We start from the raw sequence: 23,341 nt of genomic DNA, 5'->3' as shown, positions 1-23,341 counted from the left end.
AATAAACGCGTGCGCAACACCAACATCAGTAATAAGCGGCAGAACTTAATGTTAATCGAATAAAATAAAATTATAAAAAGCAGTAATCTTATACTAATATATAAATTTACAGTGGTTTTTACGGATGTTCCGTTATAGCTACTGAGCCATGCTTCCGATTGACTTGAAACTTGGTATCCATGTAAAAAATACATGTACCTATTTAATGGATAGGCTAATATTTATATGAGTGTTGGACTCCCCACACCAGTTGCGGGGGCGTTAATGATGAGAATCTTTGTGGGGGTGAGAAATAATGTTAACTAGAGGTCCCGCAGTAGTCGAAATTCGACTATAATTAATTGGGATTGGAAGTTTGTTCACTATTATGATTGTATATTATGCTTCTATAATCACAAATTTCGCCAAGACTACACTATAAAAAATATTAACAAAGACAACCTTATTCTATTCTCAATTTGACAACAGACGTCAAGAACAAAAGTTTGACAATAAATAGTATGCATGCGTGTGTGCGTCAAATACATGGTATGTAGTGTGTGTAATGTTTTCTTTATTGATTCAATGTATCTTTTAATGCATTATTTTTAAAAAATATTAGAATTGTGCACTTCTTCTCTACATTCTTTATAAGTGTGGAAAATTTCATACTCCTCCGTCCGCGCAATTTTCGTAAAAAGGGATACAAAGTTTTTGCTTTACGTATTAATATATAGATTTTAAATTCCCAGCGAAGCGGGCGGTTACGTACTGTGGCGGGTAGCCATCATACAACGCAAGATAATTGACAGATGCCTGAATCTCGCTTACGACATTTTCAAGATAAAGCGCATATATACAAGTTCCGAACAACAACATTCGGACCGTCGGTCTACCGAGCAATATCACCCGCTCGGTGGAAGATCTTCCCTTTGTCGTATATATCTCCCCAAAGTACAGCTAGTAAAAGTATAAAAATGTAACTTTATCATTTTGGTCAATTCCTGAACAACATCTACCTCTAAAAAAGATTGGTTTACTATGTTCGAGCTTATTTTTTATTTATTGCTTACATGGCTTGTGCTCACAGCTCACCTAGTGTTAAGTGGTTACTGGAGTCCATAGACATCTACAACGTCAATACCACCACGCACCTTGAGATTGAGTTCTAAAATGTCAGTATAATTACAACGGCTGCCCCATCCTTCAAACCGAAACGCATTACTGCTTCACGGCAGAAATAGATAGGGTGGTACCTACCCGTGCGGATAAATGCAGATTTTTTTTAGAAAAACAAAACCTTCGTACTAAATTTTAACAAATGTTAATCTTATTTTGTATTTGTATTGAATAAAAAATTGTGATATTTTTCTGCGTCTAAATAAAATCATTTCGTATATACCTGCATTTTTTCGTTGTCAAATGTGCCAACATTCAAGTATCGTCCGTGTATTAAACACGGGTTCCATATCTTTTTAATAGAAAATCTACCTATATTCTGCTTCTATGTCTGAAGAGTAGCGGCCTGTCTCAGGTATTTTACTCGGAGGATTGTCTGAAAAGGAATCGCTTAGAAAATTGTGTACCGAAATTTATTCGCGCATTATAATAAATTAAGATGGCAATGATGATGATGTCGCATACAAATAACTCCAAAAAATAGCTATAAAGTATAGTTAAACAAGTCTTCTAAAATTATTAAAAATTCGAAAAGAATCATAAGATTTAGTTGATGAATCGTTTTTGAAATGTGGAATATTTTCCTTGGCACGCTACTTTTATTATATCCTATGCAATACTACTTGCCATGGTGTTTAAGAAGAATATTGTAAAACTCATTTAAATTTATTTTTGCTGCGGTTATATACGTTATAGGACTATGGTAAAGTATATATAACGCGTACATATATATACATGAACCCTTTGAGCGCGAAGCGTCGCTAGATCGACTCTATTAATGCGTACAAAGTGCGGAGCATCGAAATACCGACTAACCGACTGTTTAATATAGGTATTTGGTATCGATCTGTTCGAACGTGTCTTAGCGTGCGCGTGTATGTTTTTAATAAGTTAATAACATTTAAACATATTGTTTAAGATTATTTAAAATTATTTTTCTGTGAACTTTGTATTTTTTAAGTAAAAGGATTTTACATGGTACTTGTTTTAAAAAAATCCTTTAGCAATTTCTACAAAATATGTGAAAATAAGCACTAAAAGGCTCAACTTTGAGTTTGACGTTTTAAGCGTTTTTCATTTGCGGAATCCTTCACGTCGACAGTCGGGTGAACAAAACACTTGACCGCTTCCTTTGTTACGTTGGCAACAAGTAAAAGCAGTAACTAAACGCGCGCCGAGCGTCGCATTTCAATCAACAATTGTTAATTGTTTCTATTCCCGCTTGTGTTCTTGTCGCGTGCGATGGTGTGATTCTGCTCTGGAACATTCGGGAACTTAATTCATAACTTAAACAAAATTACGTATACAAGCATGAAATATTACAATTATAGTGATTACGGAAGTGGGAGCTCGGTGGATTCGGTGAGTTTCGCTACTGTTTATAATTATTCGGTAGGTATATACCTACCTATATTTTGCGATACCAATTTCAGTGGTAGGGAAACAGTTAATGCCGATATACAATTTCTCATCGAATTATTATAATGGATTGTGGTAACACACAACATAGATACATGTATTACAATTGGGTAGATTACGAGTTTATTTTGTTCGCATTATTTTAAATCTATTGGAGGGTAAACAAAATATAATGTGTTTACGCATACAAAATCTCTCATATATCCCAGATAACCTTGAGACCGACTGACATTGCCAATACGCAATACTAACGAGGATAAAATGAAACGCATTATTTTTGTATATACCTACATAAGTAAATTTCGGTTTTATTTTTTGTTATATTAACTCTTGTTTTATTTTTCACCATATTTCTTCTATTGGTAATTCATACTATCATTAATAAAGGAATTACACGATCCATGATTTTTTCCTAGTAAGTGTTTACATCTCATTTAATTTCCAGATAGTTATTTCAAAGACATTGAAACTTTTAATTTCAATCAAAAAATATTACGATTTTTACCAAGACACGGCTTTATAATTTTCATTTAGCTGTATACTTTTATTCATATTTATATAGAGGCATTTATACGGAAAGGATGTTTTCATTCTACTCTGAGGAGGAGGGAATTAAAGTACAATTATAAATAATGTTAGACTTCCAAACAGAGCGAAGCGGTACTTCACGCCTGGACAAAGGCTTTTGCTTTATAAAGCACAAGTCCGGCCTCGCGTGGAGTACTGCTCCCATCTCTGGGCCGGGGCTCCCAAATACCAACTTCTTCCATTTGACTCCATACAGAGGAGGGCCGTTCGGATTGTCGATAATCCCATTCTCACGGATCGTTTGGAACCTCTGGGTCTACGGAGGGACTTCGTTTCCCTCTGTATGTTGTACCGTATGTTCCATGGGGAGTGCTCTGAGGAATTGTTCGAGATGATACCGGCATCTCGTTTTTACCATCGCACCGCCCGCCACCGGAGTAGAGTTCATCCACACTACCTGGAGCCACTGCGGTCATCCACAGTGCGTTTCCAGAGATCTTTTTTGCCACGTACCATCCGGCTATGGAATGAGTTCCCCTCCACGGTGTTTCCCGAGCGCTATGACATGTCCTTCTTCAAACGAGGCTTATGGAGAGTATTAAGCGGTAGGCAGCGGCTTGGCTCTGCCCCTGGCATTGCTGAAGTCCATGGGCGACGGTAACCACTCACCATCAGGTGGGACGTATGCTCGTCTGTCTACAAGGGCAATAAAAAAATATTGAGTTTTGATTTGTCGGTCATCTCAACCTAAATCTGGCACTCTAAAGTCAACCAAACCGAATTGCATAATTGTTGTGTTAGCGCGTATGGGGACAAGTGATACTCAAGACGGCCAGTGACACAACACACACACTAACATTTATTTTAAACATAACAATAATACAGTGTAATAATAACTGTTAGGTCTACAAAGACCAACTTAGTACGCGATATTCAATTCTTGTCTGCAAGTAAACATTGAGACAGGTTAATTTATCTGTGCTCTTGTGGCGATTAATATTTCTGATATCTACTATAGTGGTTTAGGCCACGCTAATCTATAATCAGCCGTTGTCTTTTCTAGTCTTCGTTAAGCCAAGATATTCCACTTCGTTCAAATCTGTCTTCCGATTGGAATGCCACCAAGTCATCCAGCATTGCCAATCGTGAGTATCTACATCATTCAAAATTATATTAATAAGTATCACACATCAAAATTGCTTAACCTAAGTAATAAAACAAACTAGATTACAAATAGAATCGGAAAAGTCTTAGCTTAGTGCGCCATTTGTTTATGATTCTATGAGTGAGTTGTATTGACGTCGTAAGTATTGTAAGCCCGTACGGATACTGACCACCAACACGCCTATTTCTGCCGCGAAGCTGTCATGAATACCGGCTTAAAGAATAGGCCAGTCGCTATAAAATACAATAAAAACTCTTTATTCGCGGGATATATGCTTCGTAAATATGCCGCGAGTACCGGAACCGTGAATAGGGAATGGTAAAGGTGAAACGATAAAATATACATAGCGGCTCTTACTAAAGGACGTCTCATGTGGCCGCATTTAAAATTATACTTTATGCAATTGAAGTTTTGTTTTCATTCTCTTTGTGTTTACATTCTTAAATACGCTGACCGCGACGAAGGCGGCTTTTGTCAAAGCCGTAACCAATACAGCGGCGATATCATTTAACAAAATATTTGAGCCACAGTGATAATAAGGCATCAGCGTGTCCTGTGACACATAGGCCTCTTCCAGCTGCTTCCATTCTTCTCTATTGGTAGCTTTTCTGGACCAGATTGTCCTTCCAATCATCTTGAAATCATCTGTCCATCTTCTAGCTTGCCTACCTCTTTTTCCTCCTCCTCCTTTTTTCTTGCCATCACGTGGCTTTTTTTATTATTTTTTTATTGCTTAGCTGTGTGGACGAGCTCACAGCCCACCTGATGTTAAGTGGTTACTGGAGCCCATAGACATCTACAACGTAAATGCGCCACACACCTTGAGATATAGTTCTAAGGTCTCAGTATAGTCACAACGGCTGCCCCACCCTTCAAACCGAAACGCATTACTGCTTCACGGCAGAAATAGGCGGGGCGGTGGAACCTACCCGTGCGGACTCACAAGAGGTCCTACCACCAGTAATTATGCAAATTACAATTTTGCGGGTTTCATTTTTATTACACGATGTTATTCCTTCACCGTGGAAGTCAATCGTGAACATTTGTTGAGTACGTATTTCATTAGAAAAATTGGTACCCGCCTGCGGGATTCGAACACCGGTGCATCGCTTCAACACGAATGCACCGGACGTCTTATCCGTTAGGCCACGACGACTTCAAAATGGCTGCCATTCTGTAATAATTTTAGACCATTTCATTCTGCTTTCCCTTGTAATATGTCCGTCCTGTCCATCGGCATTCTTGAACTGTCTTATTTTCTTTAGTACATCTTCCACTTTTGTTGTAGATCTAATGTCTGCTGCTCTTTTGCGGTATTTTAGCGTCACGCCCAATTTACTCCTTTCCATTCCCCTTTAACACGATCTTAGTTTTAAGAAATGTTTTTGAGTCAATGCTATACAGTAATAAAGGCTATGCAAAAAAAATGATAAGGTATACTTTACTTTTTCATTGGTCGATTTGAAAACGCTTTTACAAAGGACATCGGTTGGATATCTATGTACATTTTTATAAACGTGTATGTACCGATGTACCGATTAGAACGCGAATAAAGCAATATTTAGCCGCAAATATAGGAATTGGGTAGCATGGTAACGCGAATAAGGAGCTTTTATTGTACAATTGGGATTCGACCATACCATGTACATAGGTGGGTGGCGACCTTCGCATTGTTATATCTCTGGTAACTATTTAACACCGGGTGAGCCGTGAGCTGATATAATTTTGCGGGATAAACAACGAAATGAATGTAATATTTCCTTTCAATAGCAATAGTTTTACCAACATTTAAGATATGTGTACATATAATATCTTAGTAAATGTAAATATACATAATATTATTTTGCTCATTTAGTTTTTCAATTCCCTCGGCTTTTTTTGTTCATTTAATAATTTACCTCACCCTAATACTACAACTCAGTGTGCAGTGTAGGTTTCTATTCTTACTAACATTATGAAAAAAATGTTATTCGTGAAACATTTAATTTTATTCTTGACCTCGTGGGCGAAGCCGCGGAAACAGCTTGTATATTAGAATAGAAAAGAGCAAGCCCTATGTTTCTCATGGATTCTTCTCAGCGGTAAAGCCGCGTTATGAACATCTTACAAATTCTTGACTTATAAGTGCATGTTGATATCTGATTGAGTTTAAACATTTTGATTTATTTAACATTTTGAGTACTGTTTGATGCAGTGATGATCGGTAAATGCTCTCTGGATGACGCGATGAAGGAGTTCAGACTGAACGGCTTGGATTCTCCGTACAATCCCGACGAGGACAACATATGGAGCGCGCGAGCAGGTTTGTGCCGACTGTAATATGAAAACATTTTACTGGTGGTAGGACCTCTTCTGAGTCTGCGCGGGTGGGTACCACCACCCTGCCTATTTTTGCCGTGAAGCAGTATTGCGTTTCGGTTTGAAGGGTGGGGCAGCCGTTGTAACTATACTTGATACTTTAGAACTTATATCTCAAGGTGGGTGGCGCATTTTCGTTGTAAATGTCTATGGGCTCCAGTAACCACTTAACACCAGGTGGGCTGTGAGTTCGTCCACCCAACTAGGCAATAATAAAAATTGTTGTTCGTCACTATGATGCCCTGCGATTTGGAGCTATCATCGTAGTTAGCCTTTAGTCCAATAAAACTGAAACATCGACCTCATACCTGCGTGAGTGGCACACTATAAACATCGCCATTGTGCTTTCATTCTAAATATTCGATGTGGTCTCCGATTGTGTATTAGGTCGCGTTTAACCCACAGACACAGCCCACTGAGTATCTCGCCGGATCTTCTCAGAGGGTCGCGTTTCCGACCCGGTGGTAGATTCTGCGAAGCACTGTTCTTGCTAGGGCCAGTGCTAGCAACACTCCCGGTTTGAGTCCCGTAAGCTCACCTCACGTCAAGGAGAAGCTGAAATAGCCTATCAAGGCTATCGCTATAAGCATAGGTAAAAAAAAGGTCGCGTTGTAAATCGTGAATGCAAATTGTAAGCCCTCACAAGTTGGTACCACTTATATCTGAAGGAAGCGTCGTTTCGAAGGGTACAGCCGTAATGCCAGACAATGGAGACTTCCACTTCATATCTTAATGTGGGCGGCGGCATTCGTTTTGTAATATCTATGTGTTGTGGTAAGTGAAACACTTAAAACCAGTTCAACATAAGCACGAATATAATTTCTGTCTTACAGTATAATCCGTTGATTTTAGTTGCAGATACATCGACCCAATGGAACACGTACTCCAGGCAGGTATCGTGGCCAGCCCCCGAGCGGTCTCCCAAGGTACCGCTCCCGGGCTCTCACTGGACTTCGGGTCTGAGCAGCTCTCCTGTGCGCAATGGTGGGTCCAAGTGGAAATTTTGGTCTTTTTAATGTCCCGACAATATCGGTAGTTTTTTTTGTATAAAACCTGTGTGTTTATTGAACTAAACATGAGAACAAACGAGTCCATTCTAAGGCAACTAAACATCCAAAAAAGGCTCTTTTCCATCTGCCGGGAACGTGTTATGAGCTTCTTCGGACACATCATGCGGTCTCCCAGACATGATTTAGAGAAGCTTCGCATAGACGGCAAGCGCGCCGTGGGCAGAACACCGGCCAGATGGTCAGATCTAGCAAAAGAAGCACTTGGTGGTAGTCTGTACCATGCGGTCCATGCCACCCATTATCAAACACAGTGGAAGAACGTCACATATGGTCGCGATCCTCAGTAGTGAGGGAACGATATAGTAGTAGTAGTAGTAGTAGATTGAACTAAACACGTCCTCACACACTCTGAGTGTGGCGTGGCGCCACCGGCAGTCAAAACAAGGGCCACCGTGCGTGCCGAGCTCGAAGCGACACTTAGCCTAGCAACAGCCCGCTTAGTATCTCGCCGGATCCCGCATTCTTCGCATTCGTGAAGCAGCTACCTTGAAGCTGTTGGACCTCTTACGGGTGCGCTCGGGCGGCCGCGAGCCAACATCCCCTGAAACCGAACTACCGAGTTCGTTCCACGTCTTAGTTAAACCACAACACCTTCACGACAATAAAAAAACAAATACAGAATTAATCATCTAGACTGGTACTTAAATCATTGGTAGAGGCGTGTGTTCAGCAATGGACGACTAGGCTGATGATGGTGATAGTGATAATGATTTTGTAAATCCTAAATATAAAAGCAAGATATGTACTTCTCGCAATATAATATTATTTCTTTTGTATTAGCTTGTTTTTGTAAAGAGTATGTATTATTTTTCGTCACTCAGAGACCCTGACACCTCCTGCCGCCATCCAAGTGCAGCCCACCGAGGAGCAGCTGCGGGTGCTGAGCTCGCTGCCGGACGCTGTGCTCTACACCCTGTTGAGGAAGCTGGAAAGAATCCGGGGAGACGACGCGACCAGGACGAATGAAGTACGCCTTCGTGCAATGTTTCCGTGAACAGTTTCGTAAGCTCGCAAGTTAAGTCCCGCGGCTGTGCGCAGGAGTGCCGCTTCTGCAAGAACAACGGCGAGCGCGCGGCGTACTACCGCTCGCACGCGCTGCGCGACGCCGCCGGCCGCGTGGCCTGCCCCGTGCTGCGCGCCTTCGTGTGCGCGCGCTGCGGGGCCCGCGGGGACGCCGCGCACACCGCCAAGTACTGCCCCCGCGCCACACGCGACGGTACGTACCGCGCCCCGCACACCCGCCCCCCGCGCACCCGCCCCCCGCGCACCCGCCGGCCGCGTGGCCTGCCCCGTGCTGCGCGCCTTCGTGTGCGCGCGCTGCGGGGCCCGCGGGGACGCCGCGCACACCGCCAAGTACTGCCCCCGCGCCACACGCGACGGTACGTACCGCGCCCCGCACACCCGCCCCCCGCGCACCCGCCCCCCGCGCACCCGCCGGCCGCGTGGCCTGCCCCGTGCTGCGCGCCTTCGTGTGCGCGCGCTGCGGGGCCCGCGGGGACGCCGCGCACACCGCCAAGTACTGCCCCCGCGCCACACGCGACGGTACGTACCGCGCCCCGCACACCCGCCCCCCGCGCACCCGCCCGCCGCGCACCCGCCCGGCGCGTGGCCTGCCCCGTGCTGCGCGCCTTCGTGTGCGCGCGCTGCGGGGCCCGCGGGGACGCCGCGCACACCGCCAAGTACTGCCCCCGCGCCACACGCGACGGTACGTACCGCGCCCCGCACACCCGCCCCCCGCGCACCCGCCCGCCGCGTGGCCTGCCCCGTGCTGCGCGCCTTCGTGTGCGCGCGCTGCGGGGCCCGCGGGGACGCCGCGCACACCGCCAAGTACTGCCCCCGCGCCACACGCGACGGTACGTACCGCGCCCCGCACACCCGCCCCCCGCGCACCCGCCCCCCGCGCACCCGCCGGCCGCGTGGCCTGCCCCGTGCTGCGCGCCTTCGTGTGCGCGCGCTGCGGGGTCCGCGGGGACGCCGCGCACACCGCCAAGTACTGCCCCCGCGCCACACGCGACGGTACGTACTGCGCCCCGCACACCCGCCCGCCGCGTGGCCTGCCCCGTGCTGCGCGCCTTCGTGTGCGCGCGCTGCGGGGTCCGCGGGGACGCCGCGCACACCGCCAAGTACTGCCCCCGCGCCACACGCGACGGTACGTACTGCGCCCCGCACACCCGCCCGCCGCGTGGCCTGCCCCGTGCTGCGCGCCTTCGTGTGCGCGCGCTGCGGGGTCCGCGGGGACGCCGCGCACACCGCCAAGTACTGCCCCCGCGCCACACGCGACGGTACGTACTGCGCCCCGCACACCCGCCCGCCGCGTGGCCTGCCCCGTGCTGCGCGCCTTCGTGTGCGCGCGCTGCGGGGTCCGCGGGGACGCCGCGCACACCGCCAAGTACTGCCCCCGCGCCACACGCGACGGTACGTACTGCGCCCCGCACACCCGCCCGCCGCGTGGCCTGCCCCGTGCTGCGCGCCTTCGTGTGCGCGCGCTGCGGGGTCCGCGGGGACGCCGCGCACACCGCCAAGTACTGCCCCCGCGCCACACGCGACGGTACGTACCGCGCCCCGCACACCCGCCCCCCGCGCACCCGCCCCCCGCGCACCCGCCGGCCGCGTGGCCTGCCCCGTGCTGCGCGCCTTCGTGTGCGCGCGCTGCGGGGCCCGCGGGGACGCCGCGCACACCGCCAAGTACTGCCCCCGCGCCACACGCGACGGTACGTACCGCGCCCCGCACACCCGCCCCCCGCGCACCCGCCCGCCGCGTGGCCTGCCCCGTGCTGCGCGCCTTCGTGTGCGCGCGCTGCGGGGCCCGCGGGGACGCCGCGCACACCGCCAAGTACTGCCCCCGCGCCACACGCGACGGTACGTACCGCGCCCCGCACACCCGCCCCCCGCGCACCCGCCCCCCGCGCACCCGCCGGCCGCGTGGCCTGCCCCGTGCTGCGCGCCTTCGTGTGCGCGCGCTGCGGGGTCCGCGGGGACGCCGCGCACACCGCCAAGTACTGCCCCCGCGCCACACGCGACGGTACGTACTGCGCCCCGCACACCCGCCCGCCGCGTGGCCTGCCCCGTGCTGCGCGCCTTCGTGTGCGCGCGCTGCGGGGTCCGCGGGGACGCCGCGCACACCGCCAAGTACTGCCCCCGCGCCACACGCGACGGTACGTACTGCGCCCCGCACACCCGCCCGCCGCGTGGCCTGCCCCGTGCTGCGCGCCTTCGTGTGCGCGCGCTGCGGGGTCCGCGGGGACGCCGCGCACACCGCCAAGTACTGCCCCCGCGCCACACGCGACGGTACGTACTGCGCCCCGCACACCCGCCCGCCGCGTGGCCTGCCCCGTGCTGCGCGCCTTCGTGTGCGCGCGCTGCGGGGTCCGCGGGGACGCCGCGCACACCGCCAAGTACTGCCCCCGCGCCACACGCGACGGTACGTACCGCGCCCCGCACACCCGCCCCCGCGCACCCGCCCCCCGCGCACCCGCCGGCCGCGTGGCCTGCCCCGTGCTGCGCGCCTTCGTGTGCGCGCGCTGCGGGGCCCGCGGGGACGCCGCGCACACCGCCAAGTACTGCCCCCGCGCCACACGCGACGGTACGTACCGCGCCCCGCACACCCGCCCCCCGCGCACCCGCCCGCCGCGTGGCCTGCCCCGTGCTGCGCGCCTTCGTGTGCGCGCGCTGCGGGGCCCGCGGGGACGCCGCGCACACCGCCAAGTACTGCCCCCGCGCCACACGCGACGGTACGTACCGCGCCCCGCACACCCGCCCCCCGCGCACCCGCGCCCCGCGCACCCGCCGGCCGCGTGGCCTGCCCCGTGCTGCGCGCCTTCGTGTGCGCGCGCTGCGGGGTCCGCGGGGACGCCGCGCACACCGCCAAGTACTGCCCCCGCGCCACACGCGACGGTACGTACTGCGCCCCGCACACCCGCCCGCCGCGTGGCCTGCCCCGTGCTGCGCGCCTTCGTGTGCGCGCGCTGCGGGGTCCGCGGGGACGCCGCGCACACCGCCAAGTACTGCCCCCGCGCCACACGCGACGGTACGTACTGCGCCCCGCACACCCGCCCGCCGCGTGGCCTGCCCCGTGCTGCGCGCCTTCGTGTGCGCGCGCTGCGGGGTCCGCGGGGACGCCGCGCACACCGCCAAGTACTGCCCCCGCGCCACACGCGACGGTACGTACTGCGCCCCGCACACCCGCCCGCCGCGTGGCCTGCCCCGTGCTGCGCGCCTTCGTGTGCGCGCGCTGCGGGGTCCGCGGGGACGCCGCGCACACCGCCAAGTACTGCCCCCGCGCCACACGCGACGGTACGTACTGCGCCCCGCACACCCGCCCGCCGCGTGGCCTGCCCCGTGCTGCGCGCCTTCGTGTGCGCGCGCTGCGGGGTCCGCGGGGACGCCGCGCACACCGCCAAGTACTGCCCCCGCGCCACACGCGACGGTACGTACCGCGCCCCGCACACCCGCCCCCCGCGCACCCGCCCCCCGCGCACCCGCCCCCCGCGCACCCGCCGGCCGCGTGGCCTGCCCCGTGCTGCGCGCCTTCGTGTGCGCGCGCTGCGGGGCCCGCGGGGACGCCGCGCACACCGCCAAGTACTGCCCCCGCGCCACACGCGACGGTACGTACCGCGCCCCGCACACCCGCCCCCCGCGCACCCGCCCGGCGCGTGGCCTGCCCCGTGCTGCGCGCCTTCGTGTGCGCGCGCTGCGGGACCCGCGGGGACGCCGCGCACACCGCCAAGTACTGCCCCCGCGCCACACGCGACGGTCGCTCTTGTGCTGTAATTGGAAAACGGCCTAGGTTTGCCATGATGTGCATGCACGTTAATGTTTTTGATATCTTTCTCTATTACAATAAGTGGAATGAGAAAAGAGCATGTTAAGAGCAAACTGTTTGGGAACAGGATGTATAAGCTATCTTTTTCTATTTTTGTACGTGAAAAAGGAAAAGAGCTTGTTCCAAGCCGTTTCGTTTCCGGCTGCTTACTGTGGAACAAAACAACGCAATATATGGAATAGGTATTGTGGAACAGCTGTTTCGGTCTATAGACAACAGTTCCAAGTTTTGACGTGACAACATCTTATAATTCGATGGAGCCGGCTCACAGTGGGTCGATACTGTGATTTTAGTGACTTAGGGACCAACTTTGTTTTTTTATAAATTTTTTTATGTAGATAGATAGAGCTCGTTAATCTCAATAATAATTGTTTTGGGCAAAAATTACAAAAACTTTATAGTTTGGTCAGAAAAATGTGTTTTGTGATTTTTTTGTATGGACCGGTTCACATTAAATTAAATTCCTGCTAAGTACCGAGAGGTCCCGCTTTGAAACTATATTTTCCTTATACCTTGTCTAGTCTACTATCATTTGATGCTATGAACATGTGCATAAAGTTGCAACTCTGCCAAATAAATGGATCGAAAAAAATTAATAAATACATAGAATAAAAACCTTTATATTTTTTTTCGTAAATGCTTTTAAGTTAAATTTGATATGGATTAGTAAGTAAAAGCACGTAATGATACCCATAATTACATAATACCTAACAACAATACATTTAGTAGGTCTCTAATTAAGCAATCTCTCTAATTATTAAGATAGTTAACATTATTTAATGAGGATAATTAGTTAAGTAGCCATTACTGGGTAGTAGAAAATATAGTAAACATTTGTTTGTCTCTGGAAGTATAAAGTGACCATGTTTATTATATACTAACTAGTGTTCGTTTATTCGTACTACTACTAACATCTCGTGATTGTCGTTGTGATCTTGCTGTTTCCGTTATAATTGATAATTTTGTTAACAATTTAGGATTATTTATGATTTTAAGAGAGCAACTACAGTCGCTGTCTGATAATAAAAAACTCTTTCAATTCCTACAAAATCAAATAAACGTGACCGAAGAGAAAAATGTTGAGCTCCAAAAATTCAGTACGCAATTTTGTTCAAATATAAGTGCAATATGGAAACGAAGTAGTCGCATGTTAGCACAGCTTATAAGAAAAAAATGTGATTGGTTAGAATGTGCAATAAACTGGCCCGAAGGAATGATACCTGAAGCTATCAACACTGCACATGAAAGGCTCGAGATTTCTAATACTGAAGATGTTGAAAATGTACCACCCTCAAATGTACTACAGAAGCCTCGACATCTATTTTTGCACCTCGAAAACCTTTTGAAGAATTGGGATCCAGGCAAAAACGAAGACGCATTGAACAAATTTACCAATCGCTTTCGTTATCCCCGGATGAAATGAAAGCTACTACAATTGCTAGTTTGAGAAACACTAGAAATGAAGATGTAGGAGAAATAATGAACCACTTGTCAAATCACCCCGAAGATCTAGAAAAAGTGAATGAGTATTTAATTACAAGTAAAGTGAAAAGTAGTACATATTCTCCCGATAAGGCAATATTAGTTTCACTTAAATTAAGTGGCAGTATATAAACCTAAGAGAAGCAGCAAGTGAAAATGGGTCTGATTTATACCCTTCTTAATATAAAATTAAGCAAGAAAAGAACAAATGTTATCCAGGGAAAGACGAGGTAATTATTACTGAAGAAGGAGCTGCTATTAAAATGCAAGCATTACTAAACTTGGCGCTATATAGGCTTTTAGATGTGATTACTTCGGATTTGGACTCTGCAAGAAAGCTACTGCTTATAAGCAAATAGGCTTTGATAGAGCCCCAGGTCAAAGTAATTATAAACAAAAAACTGAAGCAGAGTTTGATGATTCATCTATTTTTATGGTCAGTCTAGTTCCTATAAGGCTTCAGAAATTTGATGGAACAATTGTTTGGAAAAACGACCTCATCAACTTTTTATTGCCGTCCAATAATGATTAAATTTACAAAAGAAACGCAGTCAACAGTGACAATTATAAAAGCTAGCATAACAGAAGAAATAGAAAGAGTTCAGCCATCAAAAATCAAACAAGTTGAAGTTAAGCATCAATTGCACATGATGATGATAGACGGCAAAATAACCTCACATTTTTCAGAAACATTTTCTGCTGTCTGTGATATTTGCAAAGCAAAACCGTCAGAGTTTTTTGGAGTGACTTGCTTATCAAAGAGAAAATAATGAAGAAATATTCCAGTATGGAATGCCATCTTTACATGCCTGGCTAAGATGCATGGAGTGCTTACTTCATATCGGTAAATATAATTTTATTACTTCACAATTTTTTCATCGTATGTAGTTTCCTGTGAGATTATTTTTTATATGACACTTTTTTGTTTGCGTCTTATCGTTTGGACTTCAAGAAATGAGGTTGCAAGGGGGGATGTCAAAGAAAAAATATCAATCAGAAAGAGCGCTATACAGCAAGCGTTTAAAAAGGAATGCGGTTTACTTATAGATGTTGTCAAGCAAGGAGTAGGAACAACCAATGATGGCAATACTGCCAGAAGATTTTTCAGGGATGCAGAAGAAACAGCCCGCATAACAGGAATACGTAAAGATTTAATAGAGAGGCTTCACGTGATTCTTCACTCTGTTGCATCTGGAGAGCGCGTTTCCAATTTTTCGGAATTTTTTAGATATACTACAGAATTGTATGTTAATGTATATCCCTGGTATTATATATGCCTTCCAGTATCCATAAATTGTTGGCACATGGCAGTGATATATAATAATGAAGAACTTTGGTGCCATTCATATAGGTAAACTCTCGGAAGAGGCAGCGGAAGCTCGCAATAAAGATTTTCGGAAATATACAGAGAGATGTTATTCAAGAATGAGAAGTAGAACGTCGACTAATGAGGATATTTTACACCATCTTCTTTCGTCTTCTGACCCAAAGATCGAAAGGTGAAACAAAATATATAATATTTAGAGAGATTGCATAATTAGAGACCTACTAAATGTATTGTTGTTAGGTATTATGTAATTATGGGTATCATTACGTGCTTTTACTTACTAATCCATATCAAATTTAACTTAAAAGCACTTACGAAAAAAAATATAAAGGTTTTTATTCTATGTATTTATTAATTTTTTTCGATCCATTTATTTGGCAGAGTTGCAACTTTATGCACATGTTCATAGCATCAAATGATAGTAGACTAGACAAGGTATAAGGAAAATAAAGTTTCAAAGCAGGACCTCGCGGTACTTAGCAGGAATTTTATTTAATGTGACCCGCTCCATACAAAAAAATCACAAAACACATTTTTCTGACCAAACTATAAAGTTTTTGTAATTTTTGCCCAAAACAATTATTATTGAGATTAACGAGCTCTATCTATCTACATAAAAAAAATTATAAAAAAACAAAGTTGGTCCCTAAGTCACTAAAATCATAGAATCGACCCACTGTGCGGCTGCACGCACGAAAAAAAAAATGACTCATGCGGCGTTCCCTCGCTCTGAGGCGTTCCATTTATGGCTTGTAGTGCAAGCGAGAGCGAGGAACGAGCGACAAAGAGGCACAATCGGCCTCCGCGTTCGGCAGCGTTCGACATCTGTCTCTCTCCTGCTTGAGTGAGCGATGCATCCGCGTGGACAGCTGCTATACAATAATACATTTACATGTTTTCGTCAAGTATGAAGTTCAGTGAAAAGTGAATGTGGTGTCAATTGTTTATAGCAGTCTTTCTCAAAGTGGGCGATAACGCCCCCTTGGGGGCGTTTGAAACCTAGAAGGGGGCGTTAAGGGACCCAGAAAAAAATGGGGGGCGTTGATGTGGGTTAGGGGGGCGATGTGTGATTTGTAATTTCATTTACTTTACATAGTATTTTAAATTTCACTAAAATTAAAACTCATCTACTACACAATAACGAATAATTAGTTTATATTTCTACCCTGTATGATGTTATAAAAACTTAAAATACTTAACATAGATTTCGTAGGATAGCCCGCACACCCTACGCAATCAAGTTGTAACAAGTATCTGCGGAACATGATCGATGATAGTTAAAAAAATAGAGCAATTTTACCTTAATTACGTTGCACCAGAAAATTATTTTAAACATTAGAAAAAAACTACCATGCAGAGTTTTAAAATATTATACATACGTAAACTAACGTAAATTGAGATTTTCTTTACTTTCTTTCTTGTTTTTAACATATCATACATTTTCCTAGCATTTTGTAAGAAATTACTGACGTAAGAATCATAACTTTTATATAAAATGGAAATACGTATATAATTATTATTCAAAAAGTTGTCTTAGAATATTATTTTTTACAATTAACCCATTACCTTCCTGCAAATAGTATAGTAAGCCTAAACAGCTCACTTATTGTAAGCATTGTTTACTATTTCTATATAATAATATGTTGGAGAAAAAGTTTCTTCGCATTTTTTAAGAAAATTCACAACATTTTTTAATATAGTTTATTTACATTTAACTAAAGTATGTAGGTACAATTTTGTTCGATAACTTTTTGCCATCATGTAGGTAGGGACATGATCCCATTGCTATAGAAATTTTGGGGCTTCTGATCAAAATACCAATTGTCGCGCAATTGGTTTTGGCAGGCCTCTCGTGATGTTAACCTGACACTGCCTAAAAAATTCTGAAGAGACCGAAACATGTGGAAATCTAAAGGTGCAAGGTCAGGACTATACGGCGGATGCATTAACACCTCCCAGCCAAGCTCTCTTAATTTTTACTGAGTGGCGTTATCATGATGAAAAACCACCCTTCTGTTGAGTAATTCCGGCCGCTTTCTCTCAACTTCTTCCTTTAATCTTATCAGTTGTTCGCAGTAGAGTTCAGAATCGATGGTCCTGCCTGGTGGTAACAGCTCCTAATGAATAATGCCCTTCCAATCCTACCACACACTCAGCATCACCTTGTTGCGAGTTAACCCGGGTTTCGCCAGTCTGTGAAGCCTGACCGGCCTTTGACCACGACCTTTCTCGCACGTTCTTGTCGTACGTGATCCACTTTTCATCACCAGTTATCAGCTTCTTCAAAAGTGGTTCGGTTTCAGTACGTCGTAATAAAGAATCACAAATGAGTACACGGTTTATTAGGTTTCTTTCAGTGAGCTCGTGAGGTACCCAAATATCGAGCTTTTTTGTGTACCCAGTTTTTTTCAAATGCGCGAAAACTGTTTTGTGGTCAATTCCCAGTTCTTCATCTACGTCGTAACTACTGATATGCCCATCTTGTTCCACTTTTTCAAAAATGGCATCAATTTTATCCGTAATAGGGCGACCAGAGCGACGTGCATTTTTGACATAAAAATTTTCGGATTGAAAACGCTTAAACCAAATTTGTGCTACTCGCTCTGACACTTCACTAGGTCCATAAACATCGCAAATTTTATTCACGGCGTGTGTTGCATTTTTACCTTTTTTGTAGTAGATTTTTAAAATGTATCGAATATCTGCATTAGATTCACTCATCTTGACAGTACGAAAAATAAATAAAAATCACACATCTTCCTAATTTTAATTTGAAATTTTCTTCTTTAGAATTTAAACTTTTAATGATACCAAAACCAGCCAGATACAAATAGTATAGCCAAAGAGATTTTATTACAAGTTCATACATACTATAATGCGAAAAGACTTTTTCCCCCACTTTTATTATAAATATTAATTATTACAAAGAATAAAAACGCAGGCTTAGGCGGCGGTTTTTATTTGAGCCAGTTCTAAATTATAAACTAAAATTCTATGAAAAATTACGCTTATTTATCTATAATACGAAATGATATTAATTTATTTTGCGTAGTTTAATAAGTTATTATTATTAGTAGTATTATTTACTATTCGAAATATAAAATTTTAATTATCTTATGATGAGAATCTTAAATTAATGAGAAAGATATTCAACAAAAATAGTTTCGTTCTAATAAATTAGTACAATAATAGTAGTGAAATAGCAATGTATTTTGGTAATTCTGAATTTAAACAAACATATTGATGAGAAAAATTCATTTTTACTTGGCAAATTTGTAAATACTCGCTCTGTAGCAATGTACGTACATATAATAATATGAAGAAACAATAACAGCATCTACAAATTAGTACTACGTGGTACTTTCTTCCTATTCGTACACTCTTGACAGAGTGGTCGTGGTCATGCATCAGTCGGATCCTGCGATACCGATGCGACGCCATGTGGCACGATGTTTCGCAGAGTGAGAGCAAACATTTATGTTGGAGTGAGTAACAGATTTTATGAGGTCGGTCCATCGTGTTGGAGATCGTCCGCGAGATCTTTTGCCCTCGACTTTCCCTTGCACCACCAACCGCTCAATGGAATCCTCATTACGAGTGATGTGCCCGAAGAACTTGAGGATTCGTAATTGGACTGTTGACGATAGTCTCTCCTTGATGTTGAGCTCTTTCAGGATCGAAATGTTGGTACGGTGCGCGGTCCACGGAATTCTGAGGAGACGTCTCCAACACCGTGGTACTACATTTACTAAAATTAATACAACATTTATTAATTAAATTAATGAGATTGTGGTTTTAAAGTTTTAGGCGTGTATAAAAAATGGGGGGCGCTGAAAAATAATTGATTTTCAAAGGGGGCGGTAAAAGAAATAAGTTTGATAATCACTGGTTTATAGCAACGGTAATTCCTATAATTGGAAAAATGAAACCATTCCATCAGTATTTTCTTATGACGTTGTCACGTTCAACTATCGTCAGTAAACCGACTGTTCCGATAAATACGCCTCACCCTTGTCGCACGCTTCTAGAGCGCATCAAGTCGGCCGCCATGATGCGGAGCGTCCGCTCGGCATCGAGTCGGCGCCGCCACGCCGCGCTGCTGCCCGCGGGCCCCGAGTACGTGACGTTCGGCGAGCGCCCGCCCTCCGCCGCGCGCGACACCAGACTGTACGCCGCCTTCGACTCCGCGCCCCTGGATCCGCTTTGGGCTGCCCTGGAACAGAAATTGATGCTCTAAATAAAAAAAAAATTAAATCGATTTATTTAATGACATAACTTAATGCTATTGAATAAATAACAGTCCTGATAACGGACAGACCGCGGTTGTCCGCTAGATGGCGCTATAATATATTTACTTGACTGACCTTTGTTGTCTGCAACACAAATCGTGTGTTTTAATGCTATGAAGCATTTGTATTATTTGATTCGATTTTTTTTAGTTTTGACTAAAATATGTTTTTGTTGAATTTCATTAATTTTATTAGAAAAGCTAGTTTCACTACAGGCTGCATATTAATATAATCATAAAATGCATTTATAAACAAAATATAAAACATTTTAATACTTTCAATGCTGAGTACATTGAAATATGAATGAGTACAATCAAATCCAATGATAGTTTCAGAATTTGCTAACAGATGGCGCTATTCGCAATTTGCTGACATCATGAATAAGCTGATAATTATTATTAATAAATAGTTTAAACTTATTTGTCATAATATTTGCGTGAATTTTGACTTTTAAAAACTCGAACGCCATTTTGTTTGCAACATTTCTTACAATCAATATTAATTTTTTGACAATATTTTTACTGAAATGTAATAAGTCCTATGTGTTGTTATAATTTAGATAGGTATTGAATAAGTCTCTTCTAGAGCTGACAGATGATATTTTTCTTGTTGATTTTTTCATTCTAATCTTTATCATTTCTTCTTGTGGCTTTTATTTAGGTGGTTGGTGTCTTTTTGGGTTATTTAATTAATAAATAAAAATATAAAAAGCTTCTTTTTATTTACCCTAGTCGATAAGCTTAGTCGTCGTCGCGGGTGCCTCAGACGGTCATTACGACACTTGGCGAGTAGTGGCTAAATGATTCCAGCAATATTTTATCCTTTTCATCTAGTTTTTTTTTTCTCATCATCATCATCATCATCATCATCAGCCTTTATCTGCCCACTGCTGGACATAGGCCTTCCATTTTTTTTTTCTGATTTCACTCAATAATGCTTGAACAGGACCTACCTATTCAAATTATACAAAATTACCAATTTGTATTTTAAGTCCTTTTAAGGGTTCGAATTATTGAATTTTTAGTAGGGACTTTTTCTTCATTCGGAATTTTCTACATAAAACTAAAATCGGACTTCGAAATCCGGATAATATTAGTCAGACATGAAAAATATTAGGACTTAGTAATTTATTTATTTTGCTTTTGATAGTAGGTACCCTGATGACCCAGAACATATCCAACTTCACCGATACAGGGGGGTGATCATGGATCATCGGCCGGGAGGTGCACCCTTGACATGCGGGTATCCCAATCATATTAGAGCTTACAGCAATACTACAAATAGCTCTTTTTTTATCCTACCTATGTTGATAGCCTTGAGAGGCTGTGTCAGCGTTAGGCACCTTAGCGTGTAGGTGAGCTCTCGGGGCTCAAACCGGGAGTGTAGCTAGTGAGGACATACAACTTGTAACCTCTGCGGTAGCTACACAAATATCGCACGGCACGCATTCGCGTTCAATTTCAACACGACCTAACAATACATAATCGGAGATCACATGGTATATTCAATTATTTATTCTACCTAATAATACATAATCGGAGATCACATGGTATATTCAATTATTTTTTCTACCTAAGCTGATGATAGCTTTCGGAGGCTAAGTCAGCGTAACCGGGCGAGTAGGTGAGCTCACGCGGCTCAAACCTCACCTTGTTGCTAACACGAACCCTAGCAAGAGCAGTGCTTCGCAGAATTTACCAACGGATCCAAACCGCGACCCACTGAGAAGATTCGACGATAAACTCAGTGAGCTGTGTCTGTAGGTTGATTTACTCGTCGAGCCCTTCGTCGCAAGCGACGGGTTCAGCGAGGACGGCGACAGGTGCTTTTGGTACCTAAAAGCACCGTCAATGGATCGGGAGGATCCGTAACGACGTGAGAATAGTAATTACCACAAAAATTAAAACTCAACACAGCATCTTATTTACAGATTGATTAATTGAAAATGTTTTTGAACAGTTGTCGGCATAACAAAATGACGATTAAAAATATTACAAAAGATAGTAAAAGTGTCATTTCTCACAATCGAGCTCTCAATACACCTTGGTGTCTTGGTCATTCTAATTCTGTACAAACAAACCGCGGGGAAACGCATCTGAAAAAACGCTTTATCACTTCACAGTAGAGATCAAAATTATTTTTAAACGAAACTTAAATACGTTTCATTGAAAAATTCGTACAAAACCAACAAACATTTGATGCAATCTTGACTTTAATCTCATTTAAATTTCAACTTTGTTACAATTGTAAACGTTTGAATTTACAATACGCCACTTTTTACCACATAACATTCAACTTTAAGTCGTAAGCAATAAGATTAAAATTATTTTGACGGTAGTGTGCCCAAAATATGCGGCTAATGTAGGTTCCATGTCGGTTGTTCTTCGAATCTGTGTCGCGGAAGTAGGTTGTTCGAGGCGGGAGATTATGCGCATCTGTGTAATGTCCGAGAGGAAAATACCGTGCTATAATATCATTATTGATGTACACTTTTATCGTACTTAATACCTTGGACTGGCAGGCGAGGCACAGCTTCGCAACGGAGTCTATGACATAAGTACTGTAATGTGAGTTTTTTAACGTTCTCGACAGCGTAAAAGTTAACTCAAATTTGTATGTAGTTGGAACGTTTGCCTACGTTTGCCGCTAGGGGCACTGGTCCAACTGCATACGTATTTGAGTTAACTTTTACGCTATCGAGAACATTAAAAAACTCGTAGGTACTAAGCATACTGACCTCTAATGTAAAACGGGTGATTCCTGGCGCCAGATATTGCAGCAAAGTGAGAACGATCTTTGCTGTTTCATACCAGAATCTATTCAATAAAAAAGTATGGGAAGGAGGAGAAGAAGTTCAATTGGAAATTAACGATATTACTGTGGGAAGGCAGTAGCAGTACCTCGGAGAGACTGTTACGAGCTCTCGACTGGTATTAAGGGGTTACCGAATGAAATACCTCACCTCTTGAATTATTCGATAATTTATGTCGTATTCTCTAAAATCGAATGATGATTAAAATGAAAAATGGTAAAAAAAAACCGTTGGATTTGTTTGCCGGGCTCACGGGCTCCCAAAATTGTAGCTTCTTTTGGAAGCGGTGGTAGCTTTAGTAAATTGCTTTGACATCAAATAAATTTAAATAAATTATTTGGATTCGCGCACCTCCACCATGAGACACAAGGTTATTTCTAGGTCATACTCAATTGTATCGTACAACCGTTGTAGCACACAACAAACCGGACCTTAGTAGAACCGGATAACCGGAGGATTAGTAGCCGCCAAGACTGCACGCGGTATGATATGCACACTATTGTAAGAACTTTAGACGCATCTTGTACTAAACTTCTCGTATTTTTTTAAACGTTTTATTGCTAAGATGGGTGGACGAGCTCACGGCTCACCTAGTGTTAAGTGGTTGTCGGAGTCCATAGACATCTACGACGTAAATGCCGCCACCTACCTCGAGACATGAGCTCTAAGGTCTCAATTTTTACAGTACAACGGCTGCCCCACCCTTCAAACCGAAACGCATTACTAATTCACGCCAGAAATAGGCAGGGTGGTGGCACTTATGTACCTAACCGTGCAAACTCACAAGACGCTCTGCCACCAGTAAAAATTACATGTTGTACACTTTTGGTTCTAAGAACATAATATAAACGTAGATATAGTCTCAAGCTTGTTGTAATAACTCTTATACTAAGTGAAAACGTAAGAATAAG

General features: G+C 44.8%; 1 protein-coding gene across 1 annotated transcript; it reads left to right on the top strand.

Annotated features, from left to right (window-relative positions):
- Positions 1-2,287: 2,287 nt before the first annotated feature.
- On the top strand, positions 2,288-20,320 carry Nanoso (zinc finger protein NANOS-O). The gene is made up of 7 exons (XM_089732896.1): positions 2,288-2,520; positions 4,169-4,250; positions 6,465-6,572; positions 7,481-7,612; positions 8,520-8,665; positions 8,737-8,914; positions 19,358-20,320. The coding sequence occupies exons 1-7, from the start codon at positions 2,470-2,472 to the stop codon at positions 19,564-19,566; spliced, it is 906 nt and encodes a 301-aa protein (XP_089589022.1). The 5' UTR covers positions 2,288-2,469; the 3' UTR covers positions 19,567-20,320.
- The last annotated feature ends 3,021 nt before the right edge of the window (positions 20,321-23,341 follow it).

The sequence above is a fragment of the Bombyx mandarina genome, chromosome 15 (genome assembly GCF_030267445.1).
Source record: "Bombyx mandarina strain Sakado chromosome 15, ASM3026744v2".
Lineage (NCBI taxonomy): Eukaryota > Metazoa > Arthropoda > Insecta > Lepidoptera > Bombycidae > Bombyx > Bombyx mandarina.
Note: the sequence above shows the minus strand (reverse complement) of the source record. Positions and strands in the feature narration are given on the sequence as shown.